Here is a 19,410-nt window from a genome sequence, read left to right as displayed (position 1 = left end):
GTTGGAGTGGCAAAAGATATCAGGTTTTTCTGACAGCGGCAGGCTATAAAAATGGTTTTGGGACTGAACCTATGGTTGATGATAGTAACAAAGTTGTTAAAGAGGCAGGGGTGACATGATCTAATTTGCATTCTGTGAAGATCATTCTGCTCGTGATAAAGTAACTGAATTGAAAAGATAAAACTAATAATGAGGAGGAGGAGGAGGACGCTAGTGCGATAGTCCAAGTAAGAAATATGGTGTGCCATGTCTTGTGGATATATATAGAGGTGAAACTTCTACAGCTAGTAAATGATGCTGTTATAACACTCATACCTCCTCACAGTTGTTACAGATTTTTATACTAAACTGAGAGCTCCCTGAAACAGGGACCATGCCTTATTCACCTGCATTTCAGTAGCCAGTACAGAGCAAATACTCAATAAATGCAGAATGATGAACAGACAAAGTAAAAAATGAATTCATTAAAGTATTTAATTGCTATAGCACCTAAATAAACATTTGGACTTTCCAGGTGGTGCCAGCAGTAAAGAACCCGCCTGCCAACGCAGGAGATATAAGAGATGCAATTTCAATCCCTGGGTTGGGAAGATCCCCTGGAGAAAGATATGGCAACCTACTCCAGTATTCTTGCTTGGAAAATCCCATGGACAGAGAAGCCTGGCAGACTACATTCCTTGGTTCACAGAGAGTCAGACATGACTGAAGTGACTGAACAGTACTAGCACAAATAAACATTTAGTAATAAAATGACTCAGTTCAGTTCAGTCGCTCAATCTTGTCCGACTCTTTGCGACCCCATGAATCATAGCACGCCAGGCCTCCCTGTCCATCACCAACTCCCGGAGTTCACTCAAACTCATGTCCATTGAGTCGGTGATGCCATCCAATCACCTCATCCTCTGTCGTCCCCTTCTCCTCCTGCCCCCAATTCCTCCCAGCATCAGAGTATTTTCCAGTGAGTCAACTCTTTGCATGAGGTGGCCAAAGTATTGGAGCTTCAGCTTTAGCATCAGTCCTTCCAATGAACACCCAGGACTGATCTCCTTTAGAATGGACTGGTTGGATCTCCTTGCGGTAAGTACTAATTTTTTGAAAAGAAATAATATAAAAAATAAATTGCTACATATCCAGCATTTTTAAAACATCAAATTTTAAAATAGGGTAGATAAACACTTTTGAATAAACTCCAAAAATTCATTCTTCTATTAAAGCAATGAGATTCCTAGTGGAAACTGTCAATATTAACTTTTTTCAGAACTCTGGAAATTAACCAAAGGCTTGTAATAATCTGAGGAGTGTTTGTTTTTTAAAAAATGGTTGTGTCTCAGGAAGAAGAGTGAGATTTGTGACACTTTCAGTTACCCAGTATCCATTTCCTCTTCCCCATTTCTATGGTGGCCTTGCAAACCAACAGCCTCACAATCTTTTTAACCCCCAAAACCAGCACCTAGAACCACTGGGAGGCGAGTGGGGAGAACAGGCTCAGAGTTCTCCAAAGTCCTATCCCCAGAGAACTGTCATTATTAGACAGGGCTGGCAGATCTCTGGAAAGCTCTTCTGTCAAGCCCTGTCTTCATCTGACCTGACTGAGAGTTCCATGTGCAAACAGCCTTTTGACCAGAACACTTGTCAGAAACAATCAGTGGCAACTGTCTAACATCCCAGCTGCCAAAGCAGCAAAAAGAACTGGAGCAAACAAGAAGCTGATCAAAAACCTTGAAAGGAAAAGTTAGGGACTAAGTTCCATAGGAGTCCTTAAAATACTCTTAAAATTCTAGAATTCACAAATGCAGGACTGTTGTTCATGCCCAAGAAAGCCCCTGATTTCTTATCACTGATTGACTGAGGCTCTAAGCTAGAAGGAATCAAGACTAATGCAGAGTTATAAACTTCTCATTAAAATGCTGAAGACACACCCAAACATGGACACAGAATCCTATGGCAAAGGCTGGGAGACTGATGAGATCAAGGACTTTAAGGAAATCTTTCTCTAGCAATTAGCTGACCATTAAGCTAACGAAGCAGAGACTTCAGTGGCCACCCTTGACAAAGAGTACAGACTTAACAGAATTAGTTAAGTAAATTCACTAAGTAAATCACAGCAACAACAGTGTACAACAGTTATAAATTCCAGGCATCTATGCAAGAGAAATAAAAACATATGACCATTTAAAAATGTATACATAAATGTTCATGGCAACGTTATATAAACCAAAATTAGAAACAACTCAAATATCCATTAAGATAAATGGATAAACAAAATGTAGTTTATCTAAACAACGGAATATTTTCAAGCAAAACATTAGTTAAGTACTGATATTCTACACCATGAAAGAACCTTGAAAACATGCTAAGTGAAAGAAGCCAGACTCAAAAGGTCACATGCTGTGATTCTATTTATATGAAATGTCCAGAATAGGCAAATCCATAAAGAGAGAAAGTAGATGAGTCGTTGTCAGGGGCTGCAAGGAGGAGGAAGTGAGTACAGAGCTTCTTTGGGGGATGAGAAAACTATTCTGGGATCAGAGAGTGGTGATGATTATACAACTTTGTGAACATACTAAAAACCACTGAATCACACAATTTAAAGAAACAAAATTATGGTATGTGAATTATATCAATAAAATAAATGTTTTAAAAAAACAACAGAAATAATCTAAATTCATTTCTAATTATTTCAGGAAAAGAACCATAGTTCTTCATAATAATAACAGTGCCAATTAAAAAGCCATACTTTGAGATGGGGGTAGGATAAATTAGGTGATTGGGATTATCATATACACAGTACTATATATAAAATAGATAACCAACAAGAACCTACTGTACAGCACAGGGAACTATATTCAATATTTTGAAGTAACCTGTAAGGGGAAAGAATCTGAAAAGGAAGATATATACATGTGTGTATGTATATGTCTGTGTGTGTGTGTGTGTAACTGAGTCACTGTGCTATATATGTGAAAGTAACACAACATTGTAAACCTATTTCAATAAAAATTTTTTAAAAATTTAAATAATAAGGAAGCAACTCCGAGCATGTTAAAAAAAAAAAAAAGTCATACACCCAGCTTTTAATTTTAAGGAGTCAATTTCTAAACAAGGTAAGTAGTAACCAGGATGTTTATGAAGGTTCACTTGAAACAAAATCAATTCATTTCAGATGGGTTACTACACAGCCTCCAGAAACCATCTTTCTGTCACTGCTGCCTAATACCTGATTTTCATATAAGACTTAAGACTAAATGAGCTATAATGACTCCAATCAAATTGTATAAATTTCACAATGTGTGCAAACTTCTTTAAATGCAACTGAAAGGTCCTTATATATTCATTTTGCTGCTGCTGCTGCTAAGTCACTTCAGTCGTGTCCGACTCTGTGTGACCCCATAGACGGAAGCCCACCAGGCTCCCCTGTCCCTGGGATTCTCCAGGCAAGAACACTGGAGTAGGTTGCCATTTCCTTCTCCAATGTGTGAAAGTGAAAAGTGAAAGTGAAGTCACTCAGTCGTGTCCGACCCTTAGCGACCCCAAGGACTGCAGCCTACCAGGCTCCTCCATCCATGGGATTTTCTAGGCAAGAGTACTGGAGTGGCTTGCGATTGCCTTCTCCAATATATATATATTCACTTTGCTGCTGCTGCTGCTGCTAAGTCACTTCAGTCGTGTCCGACTCTGTGTGACCCCATAGACGGAAGCCCACCAGGCTCCCCGGTCCCTGGGATTCTCCACGCAAGAACACTGGAGTGGGTTGCCATTTATTCACTTTAGGACAGTATTAATGGCTAATATTATATGCTTGGCATTATTCTAAAAATTTGAATTATATTAGAATGAGTATTTGTAGTTTCTAACATTCAACTGTGTCTAGACCTACAGAAATAGTAAATTCTTATGTTTTTAACCTAAGACTATCCTCCAAACAAATCCACTAAAATGATGTAACTAAAGGACAAAGAGGCAGGAAATATGCCAACAGCTAGGAAACAAAGAATCAGAATTTGTGATTAGACAGTTGAACTTCAGATCTTTCATTTTAACCATAACAACATTAACAGCAATACTAAGCTTAAAGCATCTAAAAATGTGAGTTTCCTGAAGACAGTGTCTGTCCTGCCTACCAATATTCCCAGCAATTAGCATAGGACCTTGAACAAAGCAGATGTTAAATAACTGTTCAGTTCAGTTCAGTTCAGTTCAGTCGCTCAGTCGTGTCCGACTCTCCGCGACCCCATGAATCACAGCACGCCAGGCCTCCCTGTCCATCACCAACTCCCAGAGTTCACTCAAACTCATGTCCACAGAGTCGGTGATGCCATCCAGCCATCTCATTCTCTGTCATCCCCGTCTCCTCCCACCCCCAACCTTTTCCAGTGAGTCAACTTGTCGCATGAGGTGGCCAAAGTATTGCAGTTTCAGCTTTAGCATCACTCCTTCCAATGAACACCCAGGATTGATCTCCTTTAGAATGGACTGGTTGGATCTCCTTGTAGTACAAGGAACTCTCAAGAGTCTTCTCCAATGCCACAGTTCAAAAGCATCAATTCTTCGGCGATCAGCTTTCCTCACAGTCCAACTCTCACATTCATACATGACCACAGGAAAAACCATTGCCTTGACTAGACGGACCTTTGTTGGCAAAGTAATGTCTCTGCTTTTTAATATACTATCAAAAAGTAAATAAAAATGATTAAATGAACAAATAAGTACAGATATATTTTCTAACCTCCAATAGCCTACCATCTTAAGAGAAAAAAAAAGATATGTACAAAAATAAAAGCATACCTTAGAGATATTGAGGGCTTGGTTCTAGAACATTGCAATAAAGAAAGCCACCAATATTTTGGTTTCCCACTACATATAAAAGTTATGTTTATAGTGGGGCTTATTTATAGGATAAGGCCAAAATTGATGTGTGATCTAGTAGGTAAAGGCTTAGGATTCCTTCCCTCAGTCCTCAGATTTAGGTAACTCATTGGCCTTTTCTCTGACTAACATAGCACATATCAAGGTAGTTAAAATAGCATGCTTGAAAATATATATAAAGCCTCTTTTACCTGTAACTGTTTAAGCCAATAAAACCTTTCAAATTTTATTACTATGGGGTTTTTATGTAGCACTTTACATTTTCATGTTGCTTATAGTTTTATTCTACTGAAATAAATGAATGTCATAAAAAATTACGCTTAGAGTATCTATAGACTATTAAGTTTTTAAAAACATTATGTCCAAAAAACAATTTATGTACCTTAATCAAAAAACACTTTATTGCTAAAAAATGCTAACCATCATCAGATAAGATGAGGATTCCACAAACCTTTAATTTGTAAAAAAAAAACAAAAACAAAAAACAAACACAGTATCTACACAGTGCAAAATAAGTGAAGCACAATAAAACTAGGTATTCCTGTAACTATAAAAGAGGATGTCGCAGCATGACAGAAATATAACATTATCACGGTATGTTAGAGAAAGGATGGATGTCATAGGACTTTTGTAGCAATGAGGATTAGTTGAAGTAGTACAGATTCTGAAATCAGGCAATTTCTCAGCCCTACTTTTGTAAAATGAGAATAACAATAGCTACCTATTAAGACTTGGAACTTCCCTAGTGGTCCAGTGATTAAGAATCTGCCTTCCAATGCAGGGGTAATGGGTTCAATCCTTGGTCTGGGAACTAAGGCCCCACATGCCACAGAGCAACTGAGTCCACAGACAACTAGAAAACCCGAGTACTGCAACGACTGAGCCCTTGTGCTACAACTAGACAGAATCCTGCATGTCGTGATGAAGAACCCATGTGCCACAACTAAGACACGAAGCAGCCAAAAAGGAAATAAATATATATATATATATTTTAATGGAAATACTATAAGCATTTAAAAAAAATAAGAGCTACCTATTAAGAATCAATGCAAGAAAATATTTCAAGTATCTAGCAAAATGCCTGTTATATAAAATCATTCAATAAATTAGTAACTCTTTCTGTTGAAATGTATTTTGTCAAATGAAGAATTTCCAAACATTAAATACAGAATATGAAGAAATTTTAAAATGGTGAAAATTATAAATTCAAGTTACTACTGAAATTAAAAGACACTTGCTCCTTGGAAAAAAAGCTATGACAAACCTGGACAGCATATTAAAAAGCAGAGACATTACTTTGCCGACAATGGTTTAAAGTTAAAGCTATGGTTTTCCAGTAGCCAAGTATGGATGAGAGAGCTGGACCATAAAGAAGGCTGAGAACCAAAAAATTGATGCTTTTGAACTGTGGTGTTGGAGAAGACTCCTGAGAGTCCCTTGGACTGCAAGGAGATCAAACCAGTCATTCTTAAAGGAAATAAGTCCTGAATATTCATTGGAAGGACTGATGCTGAAGCGCCAATATTTTGACCACCTGATATGAAGAGCTGATTCAATAGAAAAGACCCTGATGCTAGGAAAGATTGAAGGCAGAAGGAGAAGGGAATGACAGAGGATGAGAAGGTTGGATGGCATCACCGACTCAATGGACATGAGTTTGTACAAACTCCAGGAGATGGTGAAGGACAGGGATGCCTGGCGTGCTGCAGTCCATGGGGTTACAAAGCATCGGACGTGACTGAGCGACTGAACAACAACAATTTTAAGTACTGAGATGGCTGCCACTCTTTTATGCCACCCACATGTGTGTAAATTAACTTATCCTAGTAGGCTTTTATTGACATTGTTCTTCTAAAGCTTGTGAATATACAGGTACCTGTTTAGTATAACAGAATCAGTACTTTTATTATTCTAAGTATATGTGCTGATGTGAACAGACGCAAGTATATATACATATATGCATATTTAATGCTCTAAGGAAAAGCCAACTAAGTGACCTATTTACTCTAAAGAACTATGAACACAAAAGAATTTTCCCCTAAGTTGTTCATTTCCATTCAATCTAAATATGGTATTAATTTACAATTTTACATTTTTATGTATGAGGCCTGGAACACTAACAGAGGCTGAAGGAAGAAGACACAAATGCAACAGGAATGCAAAAGAGATCAGCAGCAGTCACACAACCACCCACCTCAGCCATCATTTAAATATTTCAAGAGTCATAATCTGACTTATGAAGACAAGGCAGAGTATTCAGGAAAGATGTTAAAAGAATGCATTTGCAAATAAATATCTGATGAAATGTTAGGTAAGAACAAAAAACCCTCTAAGAAATATGACTGATAAATAAAACACAGAGGGCAATGAATCATCCTGACTTGTGTGTGCTACATAAAGGTCATATTCACAGTAGCACCAGCAACTGCACTTTCCAAAGTTTCTCACATAACAAGAAATCCTTCACAGCAAATCCACTAGTGGCTATTTTTGGATTCAAAATCTCAGCAAAACTCTTTATGGTTTATTTCATCAACTCTATGTAAAATATATAACTCTCACCCTGTTTTTTTCCATTTGAAATGTATTCAAATACTTTCTGAATGTTTACTGTATTTCTAGGCCTTCTAGCGCTGTATATACAAAGGTGCTAAGATACTCTCTCTACCCTTTTATAGTTACAAGAGAGGAGAGAGATACACTGAAAACGGCTAGATACAAAATGAGGATGAAAGCATGAACCAAGAGTGGAAATCACAGAACTGCAAGCAACTGACAATGCCCTGGAGAATCAGGAGTGATTTCACAAGGAAGGTGATAAGTGAGCAGAATTTTAAAGGATGAATGTAAATCTTTCAGGTCCAAAAGGGCAGAAAAGTTATTAGAGGCAAAGGAATAATATAAACAAAGACATGAAGGCATAAAATATGCATCATTATATTTGAGGAACAAGGAAAAGTTCACTGTGGCTGGAGTTCTGGTACAAGGGGTAACAGCAGGAAGAAGTCAGCACAGCCTTACTATGACAGGCCTTGTATGCTTTGCTACTTTAACTGAAAAGTTTGGGACACAATCTGAAATAATTAAAAGTTGAATGACAGGGCCAGGTTTATATAATAAGGAAAGTAAAATTCGTATAAAGTGTTACAGTGCCTAACATAAAGCAAGCATTCAGTTAGTGGTACTAATATTAATACTAGAATATGTACTTAATAGTCACAAAAATATATTCACCTTATGTCTTTGATAGTTGCTCGTTTCAGGGGATCAACCTGCAGCATATGCATCAGGAGAGTGGCAACAGAACGATTGAGATATTCTGGGATGTAAAAAACACCCCCTCGGATCTTCTTAAACAGTGTAGGCACATGCTCATCATCAAATGGGAGGGTGCCACAGAGGAGAGCATACAAAATAACACCGCAGCTCCAGATATCAACTTCAGGACCTGCATACAGCCTAGGGGAAGATGACAACACAAAACTGAAATGCAAGTGTCGCTTCTCAACTGCATGTACCCTTCTTCTTCTCCATGTACCTGTATACACAGTGCAGACTCCAAATGTATTGCTTTCCAAGCTCTTGAACGAAATCCATGTCCACTCCCCGACACTCAATGGTTGTTCCCCGGAGAGAACAATTGGTCTAACCCATTGCTATTCAAATTTCCCAAGAGAAAATAGTACTTATGTGTACTTGACACAAACTAAACTGAACTTACTAATTAAAAAGTATAAAATTTTCTATGGTTGATTTTTGATAGAAACATCAAAGTACATCACCATAAACTTTAAGAAAAGCAATACTATATAATGTATAGGCTAAATCTTCTTACATAAAGCAATCAAAAGACAAGACAATGCATAAAAAATAAAATGTTTATGCCTGGCAGACTATTGTAAAGAATATTTGAAATAGTAAAGTACCCAACTAGTATAGCAATCTCTTTCATGGTATTCATGCTATATCATATTATCCTGCATACCTATTACTTTCATTCAAATCACCAGGTAACTCATGGGGCTGAGATGACCTTTATCCAGAAAACCTATGCTTAGAATGTTGTTCCTTTTCTCTCTCACCTTTCTACAGTGTTAAAATTCCCCTGACAGCACATTACCAAACTCAAACTGAGCCTCAGGTAATAGAGTAAATCTCTACAATTCCAATTAAAACAGTATAATCCATTTCAATAAAAATCACTATCCAATGTTTATAGTGTTTGCTGTGTAGCCCAAGCTCCTATATATGCAGTGATAACTGTTTTATATTTTCTCTCACAGAATTCTGTTAACTTAAGATCAGACACTGGTCACCAAAGAAGACTTGAGTTTATCACTGCAATCTGTATAAACATTTAAAAAATGTATCAATGAGTAAGTTACATGAATAATTACAGTCTTCTCTTGTGCAGTCTGCTTTCATGAAATGACAATAACCTCTCCCCTCAAAACCTCATTCTTCCAAAGACAACATAAATATACTGTGCATGCTTTATAAGAGTATATAAAGTATGATTAAAAGACTATGTCTGATGAGTAAATAATGACACAAGCAAATGCTTGCTTTCCTAGCTGCAATTGCCTAAAATGAAAAGAAAAAAAAAAACCAACAGTTTATTCAATTTTAATGGAAAAACTCCTTAAATATATTCATAACAAAATCAAAATTAAATGTTTTAAAAACTGTTTAATGTAACTCTTCTGTCTTCAATGACAGAAAAATTAAAGGGACAATGTGCTTCTACTAAAATCCTTATCTTCCAAAGAGAATATATTAAAGTTAAATGTAATCAGAATGAACAAAACATTACAAAAAGCTTACTCTTCACTGATATACTATATTACCTGCCTGAGATGACTTCAGGTGCTGCATAATTTGGGGATCCGCAGCTAGTTCGCAGAAATTCACCATCTGACATCATGTTAGATAATCCTAAAAATAAAAGTAGTATGTTTAGCTGGTACTAAATACATTTAAAGTAAATATGGATTAATACAAAAGGAAAAACATCAAGTCTGTAGTGCCTCAAATATCATAATGTTTACTTATTTTAAAAAGCAGTAGAAGGTATTTGTTAGACTAGAAAGAGACCATTTCAGAGTGCTTATACATGACAAAAAAAGCTAAAGCACATCACACATAAGACTGAAATTCCTTTCCTAAATAAGAATGTTGATTCACTTCATAAATATGAGGTTATTCTAAATTATGCATACTTTTTCAAACATAAAAGCATCAAAATCTTACTTACCCATTTCTCCAAGTGAAAGAAAACAGAGATTACTATTACCTTTTTATCCTCTGCTTTCATAGGCCTTTAAAAAAAAATCTCTAGGTAGAAATCAGATAGGCTCCAATTTATAAAGATTATGTTCCAAAAGTTTTTAATTTGGAAAGCTTTAATTCAACATAAAAAATATTCTATTGAACCAAAATCTAGTTGAACTATAGCACTAAATGAGGTTTATGATTTAGAGAAGAGAAGTAGGAAAAGGAATTTCCTGACTTTTATATTAAAGACAAGGTACAGACAAAGATGTTAACTAAATAATGCTGAACTCTGGTACCTTTTCATCTCTTTCTATAATCTCTCACTTCCTAAACCCTTTCCCCTACTATGGCACCCTGTCCAGGTATGTTGATCCCAGAAAATGTTTGGTCATAAAAATTACGTTTTATCCTTTATTTTATCCCTAACAAAAACTCCTATTCTTTCATCAACAGCTGTGAGATGTTACTCCGCAGTCTACTGACATTCCTCCTCCATCAGTTCAGAAGGATTACAATCCTCCACAACTGCATGGGAATTTTCACGAACCTCCATTTAAGTGCGTTTATCAGGGAAAAAGCCCGTACTTTCATTAGATTTTCAAAGGGGGTTTGAAACCTTTTAACACTCACAAAAAACAGTCAAGTCTCATTTCCTCAGGAGGGAATGCAGATTGAGTAGGTTTACCTTGATACCAGTTCTCTAACTTCTCTAGATGTACTTGCATTTTTAGACAGTGGTTTAAATGAACAGAACAAACTAGTGTGCAGACTGTGTGACTAATCCCTTTTCACAATATAGGATTTACATCCTTGAAACTGAAAGTTTTAACTCATTAAGAGTTGGTACTGCCACACTTGCAAAGGCAGCTAGCACACTTCGGAACAGCTCTAGAGTTACATACCAAAATCAGCTATCTTGGCATTCATCTGTGCGTCCAATAGCACATTCTCTGGTTTCAGGTCTCGATGAACAACCATATGCCTATGACAGTAATCCACAGCAGACAGAATCTGCTGAAAGAGCCGCCGAGCTTCCATCTCTTCAACCTATCAGGTATTAAAAAAAAGTATACCAAGAACATTTGGGACATCTACATAGCAAGTTTTAGTTTCACAATCAACCTGAATATAACTGAGTAATAAGCAATTAGAATTGTGTTAGAATTCTCAACAAATTAAACAAGCCAAAAACTTGCATTCAAGCTCAACATATCAATCGACAGGCTTTTCTTTGCTGTTAGATGTCACAGTTTATTTTCAAATAATATTACTAATGTTTCACATTACACTGTTTTACAAGTAAAACAATCTAAAACAGAATTTAAGTGAAACTGCTAAGAAAAGGAAATATCTGAAGCTTCAGCATGATGTTATGGAACTGATTTTGCACTTTGAAAAGCATAGGCTTTTCATGTTGGCAATTAAGTGGAATATATTTCCTAAAATCAGTATGTCATAAAGTGCATGTTTTAAGAAAGAAAATAAATCTAATACTCTAATATGTTTAGTTAGACATTATTACAGAAACAATCTCGACTTTGAAGATATCTTTGTGGTTTGCTATTTCTTACTACTTTCCTCTTTTTTTTTGCTTAAGGGTTTATTGTACTAGATAGAATGTTACTCACCCGTCCATGTTTACAGATGTAGTCAAATAATTCACCACCAGACACATATTCCATTACCATAAAAAAGTCTGTTGGAGTGCTGATCACCTGGTATCTTTTTTTGCCAATGAAAAAAATAATAAAAATATTACTTTAACCAAAATCAGCCTAGTATGTTCATTCCTACTATAAATTGATACTCTTGTATTTTATAATACTTTAAGATGTCAACAAATTATATAGTGTTATCAAAATAATCAGAGTTATAAACATGGAGGTTCATAAAACTCAGGTAGGTTCTGGAGCTTACAGACTTCCCTCCAGATCCCACCTTTCATGTTTACAAAATCTAGGAAATCATCTATTCCTCGACAACTAAATTAAGAATTAATTTTTCCATTTAAGCAAAAATTTGTTTGTAGTCTATGGAGATGGCCTATGACCAACCTAGACAGCATATTAAAAAGCAGAGACATTACTTTGCAGACAAAGGTCCGTCTAGTGAAAGCTCTGGTTTTTCCAGTAGTCACGTATGGATGTGAGAGTTGGACTATAAGGAAAGCTGAGTGCCAAAGAATTGATGCTTTTGAACTGTGGTGTTGGAGAAGACTCTTGAGAGTCTCCTGGTCAGCAAGGAGATCAAACCAGTCAATCCTAAAGGAAATCAGTCCCGAATATTCATTGGAAGGATTGATGCTGAATCTCTAATACTTTGGCCACCTGATGTGAAGAACTGACTCATTAGAAAAGACCCTGATGCTGGGAAATATTGAAGGCAGGGGGAAAAGGGGACAACAGAGGCTGCTGAGACAGTTGGATGGAATCACCAACTCAATGGACATGACTTTGAGAAAGCTCTGGGAGTTGGTGATAGGGAAGCCTGCATGCTGTAGTCCATGGGGTCACAGAGAGACATGACTGAGTGACTGAACTGAACTATGGAGTTGAGGTGTGTTATATTTAAATGACAGTGAAAAATATTCTTGGAAAGGAAAATGTTATCAACATGGATACAATCAGCAAAATCTTAAAGTTGCCAAATGATCCTGTCTTCAAAATACAAAATGCAAAATAAGGGAAGGAAGGTATAGATTAAAAGTAAATTAAGAGACATGTTGTATAGACTAGTTTTGATTCTAGTTCAAACAGACCAACTTTAAAAACTATAAAACAAGAAAAGAAAGTCTGAATGACTGGTTGATAATATTTAATTGTTTAAAATATTAGATGAAGAACACTACATAATGATCAAAGGATCAATCCAAGAAGAAGATATAACAATTATAAATATATATGCACTCAACATAGGAGCACCGCAATATATAAGACAAATGCTAACAAGTATGAAAGGGGAAATTAACAATAACACAATAATAGTGTGAGACTTTAATACCCCACTCACACCTATGGACAGATCAACTAAACAGAAAATTAACAAGGAAACACAAATGCTAAATGATACAATAGACCAGTTAGACCTAATTGATATCTGTAGACATTTCACCCCAAAACAATGACTTTCACCTTCTTCTCAAGCGCACACAGAACCTTCTCCAGGATAGATCACATCCTGGGACATAAATCTAGCCTTGGTAAATTCAAAAAAATTGAAATCATTCCAAGCATCTTTTCTGACCACAATGCAGTAAGACCAGATCTCAATTACAGGAGAAAAACTATTAAATTTTCCAACATATGGAGGCTGAACAACACATTCCTGAATAACCAACAAATCATAGAAGAAATCAAAATATGCATAGAAATGAATGAAAATGAAAACGAAAACACAACAACCCAGAACCTGTGGGACACTGTAAAAGCAGTGCTAAGGGGAAGGTTCATAGCAATATAGGCATACCTCAAGAAACAAGAAAAAAGTCAACTAAATAACCTAACTCTACACCTAAAGCAACTAGAAAAGGAAGAAATGAAGAATCCCAGGGTTAGTAGAAGGAAAGAAATCTTAAAAATTAGGGCAGAAATAAATGCAAAAGAAACAAAAGAGGCCATAGCAAAAATCAACAAAACCAAAAGCTGGTTCTTTGAGAGGGTAAATAAAATTGACAAGCCACTAGCCAGACTCATCAATAAACAAAGAGAGAAAAACCAAATCAATAAAATTAGAAATGAAAATGGAGATCATGACAGACAACACAAAAATACAAAGGATCATAAGAGACTACTATCAGAAATTATATGCCAATAAAATGGACAACTTGGAAGATAATGGACAAATTCTTAGAAAAGTACAACTTTCCAAAATTGAACCAGGAAGAAATAGAAAATCTTAATAGACCCATCACAAGCACAGAAATTGAAACTGTAATCAGAAATCTTCCAGCAAACAAAAGCCCAGGTCCAGACGACTTCATACCTGAATTCTAACAAAAATTTAGAGAAGAGCTAACACCTATCCTACTCAAACTCTTCCAGAAAATTGCAGAGGAAGGTAAACTTCCAAACTCATTTTATGAGGCCAGCATCACCCTAATACCAAAACTTGACAAAGATGCCACCCAAAAAAGAAAACTACCAGCCAATATCACTGATGAACATAGATGCAAAAATCCTTAACAAAATTCTAGCAATCAGAATCCAACAACACATTAAAAACATCATACATCATGACCAAGTGGGCTTTATCCCAGGGATGCAAGGATTCTTCAGTCAGTTCAGTTCAGTTCAGTCACTCAGTCATGTCTGACTCTTTGCGACCCCATCAAGAAAATTAGAGATACCAAGGGAACATTTCATGCAAAGATGGGCTCGATTAAGGACAGAAATGGTATGGAACTAACAGAAGCAGAAGATATTAAGAAGAGGTGGCAAGAATACACAGAAGAACTATACAAAAAAGATCTTCACGACCAAGATATTCACGATGGTGTGATCACTGACCTAGAGCCAGACATCTTGGAATGTGAAGTCAAGTGGGCCTTAGAGAGCATCACGATGAACAGAGCTAGTGGAGGTGATGGAATTCCAGTTGAGCTATTTCAAATTCTAAAAGATGATGCTGTGAAAGTGCTGCACTCAATATGCCAGCAAATTTGGAAAACTCAGCAGTGGCCACAGGACTAGAAAAGGTCAGTCTTCATTTCAATCGCAAAGAAAGAAAGGATTCTTCAATACCCACAAATCAATCAATGTAATACACCACATTAACAAAATGAACAATAAAAACCATATGATTATCTCAATAGATGCAGAGAAAGCCTTTGACAAAATTCAACATCCATTTATGATAAAAACCCTCCAGAAGGTGGGAATAGAAGGAACATACCTCAAAAAATAAAAGCTATATATGACAAGCCCACAGCAAACATTATCCTCAATGGTGAAAAATTGAAAGTGTTTCCCCTAAAGTCAGGAACAAGACAAGGATGCCCACTCTCACCACTACTATTCAACATAGTTTCGGAAGTTTTGGCCACAGCAATCAGAGCAGAAAAGGACATAAAACGAATCCAGATTGGAAAAGAAGAAGTAAAACTCTCACTCTCACTGCAGATGACATGATCCTCCACACAGAAAACCCTACAGACTCTACCAGAAAATTACTAGAGCTAATCAATGAATATAGTAAAACTGCAGGATATAAAATTAACACACAGAAATCCCTTGCAGTCCTATACACAATAATGAGAAAATAGAAAGAGAAATTAAGGAAACAATTCCATTCAATGTTGCAATGAAAAGAATAAAATACTTAGGAATATATCTACCTAAAGAAACAAAAGACCTATATATAGACAACTATAAAACACTTGTGAAATCAGAAAGGACATTAATAGACAGAGAAATATACCGTGTTCGTGGATTGAAACAATAAATATTGTGAAAATGAGTATATTACCCAAAGTAATTTACAGGTTCAATGCAATCCCTATCAAGCTACCAATGGTATTTTTCACAGAGCTAGAACAAATAATTTCACAATTTGTATGGAAATACAAAAAACCTCGAATAGCCAAAGCAATCTTGAAGAAGAAGAATGGAACTGGGGAATCAACCTGCCAGACTTCAGGCTCTACTACAAAGCCACAGTCATCAAGACAGTATGGTACTGGCATAAAGACAGAAATATGGATCAATGGAACAAAACAGAAAGCCCAGAGATGAATCCACACACCTATGGACACCTTATCTTTGACGAAGGAAACAAGAATATTCAATGGAGAAAAGACAATCTCTTTAACAAGTGGTGCTGGGAAAACTGGTCAACCACTTGTAAAAGAATGAAACTAGTGCACTCTCTAACACCATACACAAAAACAAACTCGAAATGGATTAAAGATCTAAATGTAAGACCAGAAACTAGAAAACTCCTAGAGGAGAATATAGGCAAAACACTCGCCGACATAAATCACAGCAGGATCCTCCATGACCCACCTCCCAGAATATTGGAAATAAAAGCAAAAATAACAAATGGGACCTAATTAAAACTAAAAGCTTCTACTACCCAAAGTAATTTATACATTCAATGCAATGCCTATCAAGCTACCAACGATATTTTTCACAGAGCTAGAACAAATAATCTCACAATTTGTATGGAAATACAAAAACCTCAAATAGCCAAAGCAATCTTGAGGAAGAAGAATGGAACTGGGGGAATCAACCTGCCGGACTTCAGGCTCTATTACAAAGCCACAGTCATCAAGACAGTATGGTACTGGCATAAAGACAGAAATATAGATCAATGGAACAAAATAGAAAGCCCAGAGATAAATCCACGCACCTATGGACACCTTATCTTTGACAAAGGAGGCAAGAATATAAAATGGAGAAAAGACAGTATCTTTAACAAGTGGTGCTGGGAAAACTGGTCAGCCACTTATAAAAGAATGAAACTAGAACACTTCCTAACACCATACACAAAAATAAACTCAAAATGGATTAAAGATCTAAATGTAAGACCAGAAACTATAAAACTCCTAGAGGAGAACATAGGCAAAACACTCTCCGACATAAATCACAGCAAGATCCTCCATGACCCACCTCCCAGAATATTGGAAATAAAAGCAAAAATAAACAAATGGGACCTAATTAAAATTAAAAGCTTCTGCACAGCAAAGGAAACTATAAGCAAGGTGAAAAGACAGCCTTCAGAATGGGAGAAAATAATAGCAAATGAAGCAACTGATAAAGGATTAATCTCAAAAATATACAAGCAACTCCTGCAGCTCAATTCCAGAAAAATAAACGACCCAATCAAAAAATGGGCCAAAGAACTAAATGGACATTTCTCCAAAGAAGACATACAGATGGCTAACAAACACATGAAAAAATGTTCAACATCCCTCATAATCAGAGAAATGCAAATCAAAACCACAATGAGATACCATTTCACACCAGTCAGAATGGCTGCTATCCAAAAGTCTACATGCAATAAATGCTGGAGAGGGTGTGGAGAGAAGGGAACCCTCTTACATTGTTGGTGGGAATGCAAACTAGTACAGCCACTATGGAGAACAGTGTGGAGATTCCTTAAAAAACTGGAAATAGAACTGCCATATGATCCAGCAATCGCACTCCTGGGCATATACACCGAGGAAACCAGAATTGAGAGAGACACATGTATTCCAATGTTCACTGAAGCACTGTTTATAATAGCCAGGACATGGAAGCAACCTAGATGTCCATCTGCAGATGAATGGATAAGAAAGCTGTGGTACATATACACAATGGAGTATTACTCAGCCATTAAAAAGAATGCATTTGCATCAGTTCTAATGAGGTGGATGAAACTGGAGCCTATTATGCAGAGTGAAATAAGCCAGAAAGAAAAATACCAATACAGTATACTAACGTATATATATGGAATTTAGAAAGATGGTAATGATAACCCTGTATATGAGACAACAAAAGAGACACAGATGTATAGAACAGTCTTTGGGACTCTGTGGGAGAGGGCGAGGGTGGGATGACTTGGGAGAATGGCATTGAAACATGTATATTATCCTATGTTAAACAAATCACCAGTCTAGGTTCGATGCATGACACAGGATGCTCGGGGCTGGTGCACGGGGATGACCCAGAGGGAGGATATGGGGAGGGGGGTGGGAGGGGGGTTCAAGATGGGGAACACATATACACCCGGGGTGGATTCATGTCAATGTATGGCAAAACCAATACAATACTGTAAAGTAATTAGCCTCCAATTAAAATAAATACATTTTTTTAAAAAAGAAAGAAAATAAAATATTAGATGATACTAAACTGTGCTTATTTTATTAAAATACAGCCTTTACCTTCCAAAGTAGATATTGAAGAGATTACAGATTAAAAGGTGACTCAGTTGGTAAAGAGTCTGCCTGTAATACAGGAGACCTGGGTTCCATCACTCACTCCATTCTCAACATTATAAATTATAGCCATCTTCTTTTTCCTATAATACTCAATCTTTCTTTCACCCCTCTGAGGTTCCTTTACAAATACTGTCCCCAGATTTTCAAATGGCTAAATCTTTATAATCCTTAAGGTCTTAGCTCAAGCCCTATCTCTGCTCAATGAGGCTTTCTTAACAGCCTAATCTAAATTAGCACCTCCTCCTTCCTTGTCACACCCTAGGACAGCACCATGTTTCACTCTCCATATAGCACTTATCAATGCCTAAAACAGTCTGGCTAATTTGTTTACTTACTATTGCGAACTGCTAGATAAGGCCAGCCATAAACATCGCAAGGGCAGAGACCGACCCTGTCTTTTACTACTGTACCCCCAAAGCCTTAGAACAGCACCTATCAGATACTAGGTACCCGATAAAAATTGGCTGAATAAAAGATGAAAACAAATATTGTTTTTGCACCTAAAGAATTCAATCTTGTGGAGATACTAAAAAGAAAATGAGCAATTGCAATGTAATGTCCAAGGCTTTAGAAAAGCTGACATTCTGGGTGCTCTAGGAACAGAGCGGATGAAACTTGACCCAGTGTGTTACGGCTAGGGCAAGTTTTTCCAGAAGTAACTGCATTTAAAAGCTGGCATTTAAAGGACAAGTTGGAATTGGAAGCTTAGGGAAGGGAGATATAGGTAAAGTTTTCCAAGCAGAAACAACATTTGAAATACAAAAAGTAAGAATATGGTAACAATAAGAGCAGAGAGAAATGGGCAGATTTAGGAAACACTCAAAAAAAAGTAGTAGAACTTAATGATCAAATGCATGTAAGGGGTAAGGGAAGAGAAATTAAATATGATGCTCAAATTTTAGGCTTTGGAAATTGTGTGATCGGTATTGTCATTCATGCACACAAATGTATATAAACTAATATTCATGCACACAAATTTATTTCATTCATGCACACAAACATATATATAAACTAAGTTGAATTATATACATATGTAAACTAAGCTGAACTCAATAAACTAATATGAATTTTTCATATACATATATATGAAAAAATTCAACTTAATTTCAAATGGCTCTTTGATTTTAGAATGGAAACACTCAATAAATAGTTCAATGAATATCTTCAGAATTCAGCAGAAACATAGATTTGTAAATTTTTAGGATAGAGATGACAAATCACACCATGGTAGCAGATGCTGCTGCTGCTGCTGCTAAGCCGCTTCAGTTGTGTCTGACTCTTCCCGACCCCATGGACTGCAGCCTACCAGTCTCCTCCCGTCCATGGGAGTTTCCAGGCAAGAGTACTGGAGTGGG

At 36.6% G+C, this 19,410-nt stretch overlaps 1 protein-coding gene across 10 annotated transcripts in view; it reads right to left on the bottom strand.

The window, feature by feature from the left end:
• The window catches only part of PRKAA2 (protein kinase AMP-activated catalytic subunit alpha 2), a 62,638-nt gene that overhangs the window by 16,623 nt on the left and 26,605 nt on the right, over positions 1-19,410 (bottom strand). For all 10 annotated transcript variants that reach the window (XM_055401463.2, XM_055401465.2, XM_055401466.2 and 7 more), the window contains exons 3-6: positions 11,769-11,862; positions 11,043-11,187; positions 9,714-9,801; positions 8,101-8,325 (exon numbers count right to left, since the gene is read on the bottom strand). In XM_055401463.2, coding sequence (XP_055257438.1) covers positions 8,101-8,325; positions 9,714-9,801; positions 11,043-11,187; positions 11,769-11,862 — 552 coding nt within the window. The remainder of the gene's footprint in view (positions 1-8,100; positions 8,326-9,713; positions 9,802-11,042; positions 11,188-11,768; positions 11,863-19,410) is intronic.

The sequence above is a fragment of the Moschus berezovskii genome, chromosome 4 (assembly GCF_049115385.1).
Source record: "Moschus berezovskii isolate FMDL1 chromosome 4, NW_MosBer_1.0, whole genome shotgun sequence".
Classification (NCBI taxonomy): Eukaryota; Metazoa; Chordata; class Mammalia; order Artiodactyla; family Moschidae; genus Moschus; species Moschus berezovskii.
Note: the sequence above shows the minus strand (reverse complement) of the source record. Positions and strands in the feature narration are given on the sequence as shown.